Source organism: Malaclemys terrapin, chromosome 16 (assembly GCF_027887155.1).
Source record: "Malaclemys terrapin pileata isolate rMalTer1 chromosome 16, rMalTer1.hap1, whole genome shotgun sequence".
In the NCBI taxonomy this organism is placed as follows: Eukaryota; Metazoa; Chordata; order Testudines; family Emydidae; genus Malaclemys; species Malaclemys terrapin.
Window position 1 is genome coordinate 17,673,054 of NC_071520.1, and position 13,139 is coordinate 17,686,192.

At 44.2% G+C, this 13,139-nt stretch overlaps 1 protein-coding gene across 2 annotated transcripts in view; it reads left to right on the forward strand.

Annotated features, from left to right (window-relative positions):
- The window catches only part of ZDHHC8 (zinc finger DHHC-type palmitoyltransferase 8), a 234,645-nt gene that overhangs the window by 158,992 nt on the left and 62,514 nt on the right, over positions 1-13,139 (forward strand). For both annotated transcript variants that reach the window (XM_054006427.1, XM_054006426.1), the window contains exons 5-9: positions 721-823; positions 6,058-6,149; positions 8,520-8,652; positions 9,885-10,002; positions 10,892-11,001. In XM_054006427.1, coding sequence (XP_053862402.1) covers positions 721-823; positions 6,058-6,149; positions 8,520-8,652; positions 9,885-10,002; positions 10,892-11,001 — 556 coding nt within the window. The remainder of the gene's footprint in view (positions 1-720; positions 824-6,057; positions 6,150-8,519; positions 8,653-9,884; positions 10,003-10,891; positions 11,002-13,139) is intronic.

Here is a 13,139-nt window from a genome sequence, read left to right on the forward strand (position 1 = left end):
AGTCCCAGATGATTGTATTCTTCTGTCTTGCAAAGGAATGGACCAGCTGACTAGCTCCTTGAAGCTACTAGAGCAGGGGGAGGCAACCTATGGCACGTGTGCCAAAGGCGGCACGTGAGCTAATTTTCAGTGGCACTCACACTACCCGGGTCCTGGCCACTGGTCCGGGAGGCTCTGCATTTTAATTTAATTTTCAATGAAGCTTCTTAAACATTTTAAAAACCTTATTTACTTTACATACAATAGTTTAGTTATATATTATAGACTTATAGAAAGAGACCTTCTAAAAACGTTAAAATGTATGACTGGCACGTGAAACGTTAAATTAGAGTGAATGAATGAAGACTCGGCACACCACTTCTGAAAGGCTGCCGACCCTTGTACTAGAGACTGTAGAAAGAATGAAGTAAAGTAAAGTAGTAAGGGAGGCATGGGGATCTTATGGCTTCCAAATACTCAGTATTGTGTTGGACACTGAGGAGCAGATAACTTTAGGGCTCATGTTAAACAAGAAACTAACAGCACTGATAGACCAAAGTAATTTCTAGTGCTTAATTCCAAGATCTACTTCAATGTGTAATTTTAAAAAAACCCAAAGAAAGGTGGGGATTAATTACTAGATTTCTAGTTTAGGGAATTCTCTCTCCTCTTCCATTCCCCCCACTTCCAATCTCCCTTTTCCCTGTCATTGAACACAGTTTCCTTAACTCTGGGATTTAGCATGGCTGTCATGTGTGTGACTGGATTGTTCTTTATCCCAGTCATTGGTCTCACAGGTTTCCATATTGTTCTAGTGGCACGAGGGCGTACAACCAATGAGCAGGTAAGAAAACAATTCTACCTCCATGTTCCTATTAGAGGTGTGAGAGTTGAGAAGGATCCCTTTCCTAGGGGAGGATAAAGAGAAGATATAGTATCTAAAGATGGGCAAATCAGGTTGGGTAAAGCAACAGCTGACCAAACCTTAACACTAACACTCAAACTGATGCTTTACCGAGGGTCTAAAAAGGTTCGGTAACTTTTCTTCTCAAATTTCTGTTTGACTAAATTTTGGGCAAGCTCCCAGGCACAGCAGAACGGCACAGGCCTGTATACCACTCAAGTCCTACGTAAGTCCTCAAAGCAGGGTTTAAGTGGTCAGGGCCGGCTCTAGGCACCAGCAAAACAAGCTGGTGCTAGGGGCGGCACATTTCTAGGGGTGGCATTCTGGCGCCGGCCATGCCACCCCTAAAAATGTGCCCCGGCCGCCCTAGCTCACCTCCGCTGCTGCCGCTTGTGCACCACGCTGCGCGAAACAGCTGATTCGCGTGCTGCTGCTCGCCTTCCCTCCCAGGCTCTCAAACCTGGGAGGGAGGGGGAGATCCCGAGCGGCCGCGGCGTGTGAAACAGTTGATTGGCGCGCCGCTGCTCACCCTCCCTCCCAGGTGTGAGAGCCTGGGAGGGATGGGGGGACCCCGAGTGGCGGCGACGCGTGCACTGCTTCACCCTCTCCCTCCCTCCCTCCCTCCTAGGCTTGAGAGCCTGGGGGGAGGAGGCAGGGCTGGGGATTTGGGGAAGGGGTGGAGTTGAGGCGGGGCCGGGGGTGGGATAAGAAAAAAATGGGGGGCGGCCAAAATTGTTTTTGCTTAGGGCGGCAAAAATCCTAGAGCCGGCCCTGTAAGTGGTGCATGGAATATTGCCAACCTCAAAAGTTCCAAACTCATGAGTCAGACTCAAAAGAATTGTCACATTTTTTAAAAAAAAGATTAAATCGCACTCTGTTCCGTCTCCTGATTCTGTTGATTCTGTCAGCTGCCCCTGCCTGCCCACAGTGTGTGTAACAATGAGCAGCTTTGAGCTAGCTCATTGCCACATACACACTGATCCGAGCTCATTTTGCTGCTCCAAAACCTGTGCTGGCCAACATCTTGTGACAAAATACCCAGTGGAACTTGCATTGCCACAAAATTATTCAAATGTGTAGAATGTGCTGCCTGCTGATGCAGGGAATCTATCAGCATCTTCCCAAAATGCCAATTCATTAGTATGGTGTCTCCCCAGCCATACATTGGCACACCTAACAGTTAGCTTTGTGCCCCGCTAACGTTTGCTCCAATGCTCCGGCCCACATCATTTATGTGCCTGCACATCTGCCCTTTGTCCCACCACACATCTCTTCTCCTCCCGCAGCTCTGGAGATTGTTCACTCATACCCTCCCAGGGTAGAGACAAGGGGGCAGCTCCAGTAGGGTCCTCTATTTTATATACATTCTAATACTGCCCTCCTCACTCCTCACTATCTTCCAAGAATGTATTAAGTAATGTGACTAACGTCTGTCACATGTGGTTCATCCTTTCTCTCAGCCTCTCCCCACATGTAGAATTGCATATGCAGTGGAATGTTTTGTTTTGGTAGGGGTTTGTTTGGGGGGAGGGAGTCTCTTTAAACATACGTGCTGCTCTGTGTGCGTCAGAGAAGGCAGATCGATAGAGTGCACCTTTCACTTGGAGCAGAAGGTTGTAATGGTCCTTAGCTCCTAGGCAAATTTATGCCACAGTTTCAGATCAGTCCTGGAGAAAACTTTGTCTTCTGCACAGATGAGGCTTACCTATGTGGTAGAAAGTGCCGTTGTGCTCAAGGGGTGGAGTGGTTGACATAATTCTCATCCCAGAACTTTAGACAATTGTTTTAGATATCCTGGGCCCTGGCCATTGAGCACCTGGAAGGTAAGGACCAAGATCTTGAACTTGATCCTATTCTATGGGAAGCCCATGCAGAGAGCAGAGGACAGGTTTGATGTGCTCGCTGTAGCCCGTGTTGCTGAGAAGATGTGCTGCACCATTCTATACTAGTTGAATGTTGTCCAGACAAAGTGCTGAAGTGACAAAGGTATGAATAACTGAGACCAAGTCACTGGCTAAGAGACTCCATCACATCCTGTGGGCAGTCAGGCATGTTAGGAAACATTACTTGCAAAGCTGCTATATGATAGCTTAGCATCAGCGAGGAATCTAAACCAGTTGTGGGTGTTTGCTTTCAACCAAAGGAAACTTCATAGTGTCAGTAAACTCTTTAAACTGCTTTCCTTTGCCCACCAGCATCACCTCTGTCTTGTTGGGGGTAAGCTCCAACCAGCTGTTCTTCATCCATGAGCTGAACTTGTCCAAGCTCTGGGCTCTCTTGGTGGCAGTGGTATGGTCACCTGTGGTGAAGAATAGGTCGAGCTATGTGTCAGCTTCATACTGCTGGGAATTGAATCCATGTTGTCAGACAAGCTTACCCAGTAGCTGCATGTAGATGCTGAATAGGACTAGAGAGATAATTGATCCTTATGAGATGCCACATCTGACAGGTCTAGTGGCTGAGGTGCAATAACCCATCACCACTCTTCCAGGTGACACTGCTTGGTTTTTTCTGCTTCCTCCTCCCTTCTTGTGAAAATGGTATGGCTGTTTTTTTCACACACCGTCACACCCCTTATCTGAAAACTCATGTCACTTCTGAGGGGAGGGGGGAAATGCTTTGCTTAATGCATGTTGGGATTGGCTGTCCTTCCCCAGGGGCTGGGAAATGGCAGCCACTCAGAGGGGGCTTTCTCCATGGCAGCCTGAAAATTGCATGAGGCCCAGAGCTTTGTGCCTCACAGCAAGCCTGTCTGCATCAGGGGCTCAAATCATGTTACAAGACTTGGTGGCATTGTGCATAGGCTTCATGCTAGCCCTCTGCACCTGGGTGAAATAGTCCTTCTGGATTTCACCCAGGCCAGAAAGAAGAAATACTAGAAAATTCTAGTCTCCTTGAATTTCCAACTAGTTTGAAACTGAAAAGTGTCAGAAATTGTTGTAGTTAAGACTCACAGCAGTTCCAGGACAATGAGGTTCAGATAAGCTTTGGATAACGCATCCAAATGTGGTATGCTTACCTGAACTGCCAAATCTCTTGAGATTCACCTATCTATAATGGAGTTCCTATCTCTCGGTGCCATTTGCCCAAGACTAAATGTAGCTTTCATTGGATATCTCAACTTCTCTATCATGTGGACTATCCAGCCCTGATTGGAAGATGGGGTCCATGATCGATCAGGTCTTTTCCAGAGGAAGCTCATTCTAGTAATTAAAGCGTAGGACCGGGAGTGAGGTAATGTGGATTCTGTTCCTAGCTTTGGCACTGACTCACTGCGTTAAAGCATTCACTTTTCTCCTGCAGCCTCAGTACTGAATCACTTTCCTCACCATCTGAAATAATGAAAAAGCAAAATGTGCTCAGCTGCATTTGTCCCCCTTTTCTCCTGGGTTTTCTTTTTTTTTTTTTATAGCCAGATAGTGCAGATTTCTGGTGTTTTGCTAGAAATTCTTGGTTACTGTGTCCATGCCAGGTTTCACTGTCTCTGATTATTCTTACTAAAGAGGGTATGATTTCGGGGTGTATAATAGTTGAGTTTACATTTTTCATGAGCTTTTGGAATGACTCAGGAACTCATTTATGGGACCAAAATAACACAAGATGTCATCTTATCACTGTATTTTTAGTTCCTGAATAGAATGAACAATACCCTTCAGTTCCACAGCACCTTCCACCTGAGGATCTCAAAGTGCTTTATACATAATTCATGTAATTGGCAGTGTAGTCTGTGAGCTAAGGAAATAGTATCCTTGTATTACAAAAGGGCACAGATACATGAGGTGCCTTTCTCAAGGTCTGGCATCAGGTCAGTGGCTGAGCCAGGAATACAAGCCAGAGCTGCTGATTCCCAGTACTATGCCTTAACCATCAAGCCATTCTTCCAATCTCCAGAAGAAAAGATCTCCTATATTGGCCTTGTAGATAGGTTCCTATTGCATTAAAAAGGCCAGCAACAAAATATGAACATCAAGACAGTGTTTGCCATTTAATCTTTACACTTGATGCAGTGTAAGTAATTAGGGGGGTTGGATAGCTCAGTGGCTTGAGGATTGGTTTGCTAAACTCAGGGTTGTGAGCCCAATCCTTGTGGGGGCCATTTAGGGATTGGTCCTGCTTTGAGCAGGGGGTTGGACTAGATGACCTCCTGAGGTTCCTTCTAACACTGATATTCTCTTATTCTATTCTAAATTTACAGCAGTTATATGGTGCCCCCTGTACTATACCATGACTAAAAAGTGTTACTTGCAAATGGCAATTCTAATTATTTTAATGGCAACCACTGTATTGAAGGATTTGGCTTTACTGAGATTTACCCAAGTATGACAATTTTTACCTTTTTGGCTTCCCACACTGTGCAACAATGGTATGACTGCATACCCTCTATAACTAGAGCCCTGCAAATACACATTTATCCGCAGATCATTTTTGTGGATTGGATGCAGATATCAATTTTGTATCCGCTCAGGGCTCTTATCTATAAGGCTAGAATGACCCTTATGAAACTCTGTCCCAGGCACACAAAGTTTTAAATGAATCCCACCAGTCTAGAGGGGTTTAACTATTAGGAAAATAGCTAATTCCCAGGCAGATGTTATAATTCCATAACTGCCCGTTATGGGCTTCCTGGCACCTTCCAGATAAGCATTAGGATTGGCCACTGCTGGAAATGGAATGCTGATCTAGATGAACCACTGGTCTCATCTAATCTTAGGAACATAGGAAGGGACATGTCTGTGGGATTTAGGAGCTACTAGAGTATGTCTTGCCAGGGCAGAGGAAAGGGAAGCAGGCCAGATCAGGCAGCCAGGCTGAGGGCAGACCGAGGACTCTGGAACAGGAAGAATACGGGGAGATGGAGCTGGTGCCTGTGTATTGCAGACAGGAAGCCTCAAGTTCTCTGGACTTTGGGGTGGGGGCCTTTAGCCTACATGCAGATGGTAGCATAAAGGGGAAGTGTGGGCTTAGGAAATTGTGTTTAGGTTTCTTATGTTGTCGGGGCTGGCAGAGTGAGGGAGCAGCACTTACAAGAAAGAATCACCTCCAGTTGGGGAAAGTGAAGCATGATGGATATGCAGAACAGCGAGGACTGGAATACTCGTTCTTGGGGTTCTAAGTGTTAACGGGTGCCTCTTCCACATTTAGAGCGTTGATCACTGCAATGAATATTTTTCCAGGTGACGGGTAAGTTCCGTGGGGGGGTGAATCCTTTCACTCGAGGATGCTGTGGTAACGTGGAACATGTGCTCTGCAGCCCTCTGGCTCCCAGGTAAGGAAGAATGTTATTCTTAAACTTGGGTCACAAGCAGGGCTGGTGCTACCATTAAGGCGAACTAGGCGGTTGCCTAGGGCGCCAAGATTTGGGAGCGCCAAAAAGCAGTGCCCCCAATTTTTTTTTTTACAGCGTTCCTCCCCAAGCGCACAGTTGCTGCTCCACTTCTCCCACCTCCCAGGCTTGCGACGCCAATCAGCTGTTTGGCTCCACAAGCCTGGGAGGGGAGGAGAATTAGAGCAGGGGCGGTGTGCTCGGGGAGGAGGCGGAGCAGAGGTGAGCTGGGGTGGGGAGCTGCCTCACGGGGGGCGTCTCAGGGCAGAGCTGGGGGGAGCTGCTGCGGGGGGGGGCGCCTCAGGGCAGAGTGGGGGGCGGGGAGCTGCCGCAGGGCTGCGGGGGGGCGCAAGGTGGAAGTTTCGCCTCGGGCATGAAACTTCCTTGCACCGGCCCTGGTCACAAGGTAAACAAAACGTAATGTTCTGAGCCACCCCAGAGTCTGGCCCCATTCATCCCTACTAGTAGTATCTGCTGAGGAGAGGTATGGCATGTCAAGACATTGGTAGAGCTGAGGGGAAGCTTGTACAGTGCCTGCACTTTGCACGGCTCTTAGTCTTGCCATTCTCATTTAACATAATTCACAATCTTCACTCCCAAACCAAGTATTTATGGTTAGCAGGCCATATCGTATCGACAGCTTTTTCTATTTACTGAGCCATTTTATAATAAGACTAGTTTAAAAAAAAAGGGGATTGATAGCCTATTCCTGCTCCCTGCTTTTCTCTAACATGGCTTCATTAAGTTGCTTATCCAGTGAAATTCAATAACTGGACAGATCCATGTCAGCTGTAATCTTCCTAACGCAACATATTTTCTGCGTGGTACACTGTCCTCCAAAGTACACATTAAAGATTCTAGTCACTGCTGGAAAGAAATGAAGTATCTAAAACCAACCTTTTGCCCCTTAGGTTTATAATTAATTCAAGGCAGCTGTAGCTTTCAATCTCACAGACACCTTTCATCATCATAAAACAGATGATTTCCCACCTGGTGCTATGGTTTGCAATTTTGGATTTTATTTATGATTCCCTACTTTTCAGCAGATATTTGTCCCTGTGCCCTTTGAAACAATGGTCATGAACATTAATGTTGCTATAGAACAGAAAAGATTGAACATAGATGTCCAAGGTGCTGAGCTGTCCAGCAGAAACACACATCCTTTTAATTGTAGAGGGAGTGGGCTGAATGTGCTTTTCAAGGTGCTGAGCTGTCCCAACCCACACGCACTATTATCTCTAGTATGTGTTTTTTCTTGATTAGACAGCAAGCAAAGCTTAGCAGGCTATTCTTAGTGTTAAAGTGGTAGCACTGGAAGTGGAATCTAAATTTCTTGAACTGACCAAATCATGAGCACTTGAATTAGGTCAAGCGACTTTAGGAGAGCAGGATGTTAAAACCGATTAGGCACCTAAACTGGACAGTCATTTTTCCTTTGCCGTCTCTTTGGTAGGATAGAGTGTAGAGTGGTATCTTCACTTTTAAAATGCCATTGCTGTACTCAGAATTTTAGGAAATATCGTCCTAGTGTTTTATCAAGGCCCATTCAAACTGTCACATATCTTCTCCCTCATAAACTTGTGGAAATCACCAAGCAAACCATCACTGCTGAGGTGTCCTGTCCACTGTCCAAATTAGAAGAAGCTAGTGCAGATATTTTGATCTCATGTCACTGGGTATCATATGGTGGTGCAGTCTCCTTTAAGTTTATCAAATTGTTTTACCTCCATTTATCGGTCCCCAAGCAGTGAAATATTCTATCACTTTTCAACCAACTCCCAGGAATGCTCCTTTCACAATAAAATTTGGGGGTTTGGGGGAGAAGAGTGATGTGGAGAAATCCACCAGCTCAAAATCATTCCTGTGTTCCAATTTTATCATCCCTAGAAAGGGTCTAACTTTCCCACATCTCCTAATATAACTAAACTCTTCTAGGTGCTGATAAACCAAGTCCTCTTCCAAAACACAATTGGCATGGCACATTACTACTCACGTCTCCTAGAGATCTGGCAAAATCCAGGGGAAATGCTTTTACTGGTTGTGTGGCTGTCTGCTACCCTCTTGCCCCTCGTCACCTGAATAGCATTGGAGACCAGTGTATCAAAATTGCAGGGTTTTTTATTGGTGGCATCTCCTATTCAGCTCCTGATTCACTTTAATCTTTGTACCTGCTGGGCAAGCATCCACTGAGATAAATGTCCTTTACTCATATAGATTTTGCCAGATCTCTTAAATCATACACTGCAGACATGGGGTTTTTCTTGTCTGCATGCCTAGGGTTTTTTTAACAACTATTATTGAATAATCAATCAGGTACATTGTTGAGCCAAAGAAAAAGCAGGCTGTGAGTGTGAAGCCTCCTTTCTTCAGACCAGATCTATCCGAGCGACAGATCACAGTGAAGATAAGTGACAATGGGATCCAAGCCAATCTTAACCGAAGCAAGGTAAAGCAGCCTTCAATACCCTCTGTCTACGAGTACGACTTGAAAACCAGTACTAGACTGAAAATAACTTTTGTTATTGGGACGCTCTTAGAGGTAATACACCTCTGGAGGAACATGAAGGAAGTCAAGTACTCTTCCCTGCATTTTGAAAGTAAATTAGGAATAATAGTGCCAAGAGCTATTGACTCCTTGAAGCGCCTCCTATAGCACTCTAATGGGAGAGCAAGAGAAGGGTGAGTATTGGGTGTGGAGGGATAGCTTTGTGGTTTGAGCATTAGTCTGCTAAACCTAGCGTTGTGAGTTCAATCCCTTGAGGGGGGGCTACTTAGGGATCTGGGGCAAAATCAGTATTTGGTCCTGCTAGTGAAGGCACGGGGCTGGATTCAATGACCTTGCAAGGTCTGCTTTAAGAGAGTGATAGGATATCTCCATTAATTTATTATTTATCTATTGGTTCTTTATGGCAGTTAGTTAAGAGTTGGCACAGGTCTTTTCACTTCCTGGCCCTTGTTCTGGGTTTTTGTTTTGTGTGTGTTTTTTTTTTAATTAATCCACCATATTGTGCTGATCGCAGCAGTTCCGGCACCATTAGGTGGCCTGGCTTACTTGAGCTAAGCAATGAGCCTCAAACCTTCAGCAAGCACTATGGTCCTGTGCATAGGGCATAGGACTAGCAGCCAGGAGAGTTGGGGTCTATTCCTAGCTCTGGCAGTGCAATCTTTGCAGATGATTCTACATCTGGTATCTAGCTCTCTATTTATATATAAAGGGAATAATGATGCTTTTACCTTAGTAAAGTGCTGCAAGATTTATGGTGCTAAGCCTTATAGACATTAGAAATTATCTCTCAAGCTTTATGTAGAGAACTTCTGGAATGGCCTTCTTGGTAATAAAGGAACACTAGTTGCTGAGGGCTTCTCTGCACAGGGAAATGCCGACAATGGTATGCTGTGTGTTAACGAACATGAGGTTAAACATGATCTGTCACTCTGTGTAGATAAGGACTGTTAGATTTAAAATCGGGTCAATTGATTGTGGTTAAACTAGGTTTTAGACATAACAGGCCTATGTACATAGAGTGCTAGATTGTGTTTATCCCCATGCTCGTTAACACACAGTATAGCACTCTGGCATTTCCCAGTGTAGACAAGTCTTTAGAATCTATAATACTTTAGCACATGTTGTTATCTAAACCACTTGAGGGAAATGATTGATTCCATGGTTATTTTCAGTCTAAAGTTAGCCTGGAAGGTCTGGAGGATAAAACCATGGACATTCAGCCACCTCTGCCTCCCAAAGGAGATCCAAGCAAGTACTCTGAACTAAAGGGGCAGCTGGGAACCAGTGAAGGTATAGTAGCCTGATCAATACTTTATTTTTGATGCTATGAAAATATTTTGGTGTCAATGGGCTTTCATTGTTCTTCCAGAACCTTCATGGAATGTGGATTTCTTTGTGCTTTTGAGGAAGCTCTTAATTCTTAATTTGAGAGAGGATTTGATATAAGTATAGAATTCACTGCAGACAGTAAAAGGAAAACACTGCACTTATTTCACAATATATCACTTTGATACTGGGTAGGCAAGTGTGTGTGTTTGCATTTCAGCTGGGATGAGATCTAGCAAAGGAGCTGGCAGAGGTCATTTGGAATTCCAGAAAGAGAGTTGTTTGGCTTTACAGTAGAGATAAACCCTTCGACTCAGAACTTGGATCTGGATCTGACCTCTCCCAGAACCCAAAGTGTTCTAGTCCAGGTCTATGGTTAGGTCAAAGGAGGCAGCTTAGAAGTTCAGATCCTGATCCTAACTTTTTCGATCCAAACACTCCTGAATGCGGGGGTATTTAGTTTGGACCCAACTGTATTTTGCAATTGGGGGAAGATGTAAGTTGGCAACTCTGGCTTTAGCTATCAAGGACCTATTATGTCTTATGTTTTTCTTGTTTTATTTAGATTGTAAGCTCTGTGGGCCACAGGATGTGTCACGTATAAGTGTCCAATCCTGCAATGAGTTACAGCCATGCATGTAGCTACTTCCATGTGGAGTTCCATTGACTTCAGTGGGACTCTGCACATGAGAACAGACACACAGAGTTTTAACCCTTTGCAGGACTGGAGCTCAATTTGTAAATTGCCATGTATATTTATGGGGTTTATATACAATTCTGTAATCGTATTTATTAACGTGCCATTTTAGACATACTGTTCATGTCCACGATCTGTTGATATTTGTTTTTCCAGAGAGTGGTCTTTCACCTAAATTGATCAGTCCTCCCACTCCTGCCATGTATAAGTATCGACCAGCTTTCAGCAACAATCCCAAAGTCCACTACCACGCTGCGGCTGAGCAGGTGAGCATGTCACAATGGTCGAGAAGAACCTGTTCCAAACAAGCAGTAGGCTACTTCAACCTGATGGTGAACTCACCTCCAGGCTTTTGTGAATGTTCCAATGCAGAAGTCAATATTTGTACAGGTTGGTGTTTCACACACGGAATGTACAGTACTTTCTGTGTGAAACCACCTTTTTTTTTTTCCCAGTACTATTGTCATTATCATGATGCCCTACTGAAAAATGTGCCTGGTTGCTTTACCAAATTTTGGACCTGATCCTGAGAACTCTCAACTCCCATCAGCTTCAACGGACATGAAAGCCAGTTCCCATTCATGTCAATAGTAGTTTGTGTCTGCTTGTGTCCTTTAGGTCAACAGATGACGTGCTCTGGTGATGCCTGAGCATGTAAGCTCACAAAGCAAAAAAGAGCTTTAAAAGAATTCCTTGTGGGTGTACATTGTTGTTAAAATGAATATAAGATTATGTACATTTGAACGGCTTTAACACACTTTTAGCGCTTGGGTTGCAGTTTTTAAAAAATGACCCTTTATTTTATCGGTTAACAGAAAAAAAATTAAGGTCATAACAGTTAAATGGACACACTTTCCTGGAAAATAAGCTCAGAAGTTACCGGTTTGTTCTATCATGTATGTTGGCAAAATCCATGCAAATGTTTATATGTGGATGGATATTTCCCCTTAAACAAATACCGCCATGCTAGTTCCTTAAAATTATTTTCAGCAGCAACTCCATCTTCCACCCTACAGTAACATCCAGGGTATACCTGAAATCAAGGAAATGACTGTAGTAGAGGTATGAAATAAAAGTCAGATTCAAGCTTCCAAGAGGTTGTTCTAAATGGCAGTGATGGAGATAGGGGCAAAGGGGGGCTTTGGCAATGTCCTTTTAACTTTGAAAATGAAGGCCGTGCCTGCTCATTCTAGATATCACTGATTCTTCACCAGCTTTAAAAACTTAAGGTTTTAGTCTTACAGCATGATCTGCTTATAAATCATGCATTCCAGATCTGTCCCCAGAATGAGGCAGAAATTGCCTTGTGAAAGGGAGCATTTCAGAACGTGAGTACTGCACCAAGCTGGCTGTATCAAAATCTTATTATCTCATCTTCACTTTATTACTCGACAAATGGCTTGCCAGCGAATTCCAAATATATTTACAGGCATCAGCTAGTGCTTAACCTGAAATTTTGATGTGTGCAAGCAGGGTAGTACAGTACAGACAGTATTCCAGGCCCAGATGCAGTGCCTGACATAACCTCCAATGGATGAACCTTTTTCTCCATTTGGGATGTGCTGCAATATAGATTCTAATCAGACCAGGGGAGTGGGGGGTTCTGGTAATTGGGTATAGCATCTTTTAACTGCTAGGTTTCTGGTTCAAAGCTGACTGACCTGTGTCAAATGAGGTTAGTGGTCTTTGTAGTAGACAAGTGGCCACATCACAGAAACTGGTACCAACTGGCAACCTTGCTGGCAGTTTTAGAGGACTGAATAGATATGGTGACCAAGCCACATCTAGGGAGTTGGGCGTAACTGTCCCCTCACTTCAGGCTTGAAGTACAGTGGCCGACTGGGTGTGAAGAAGATTGTGCTGCTACTTCTGTCTTCAGCCTGTCAATCTAGCACCATTCATGAGCAATAAAAACAAATGGGGGAAGGGAGAGTGGAACACCCAGTGGAGGGAAATAGGCCAACCACTTGCATCATTGCTTCCCCATTAAGCAGAGTCCATCATCCCCTTTTCCAGAGAAGAATCCAGTCTATTTCCATGGTGGAGGAAGGTAGAGAACTATCGTGCACATTCTCGATCTTCCAGCTCAAAGACACAACCTTGAAGTAAAACTGTATAAAAGCACCCTTTTGTCAGTTATGCTTTTTTTGTATTTTTTCCTTTTCCTTTTAAAAAAAAAACTGAAAGGAGAAAATACGAGCGGTATTGATTGCCTTTCTGATTAAATAAGCATTCACTAATCATTCTTTTTTTTTTTTCAGAGTTCCAATAACCAATTCATTGTCAGTTATGGTGAAACCTGTCATAAGGGACCAGCCAAAATCAGTTGCTTAGCAGAGAATGGCCTTTAAGTAAAGTTTGAACAAAATTAGAGGCAATCTTGCATATACTTTAAAGTGGATGC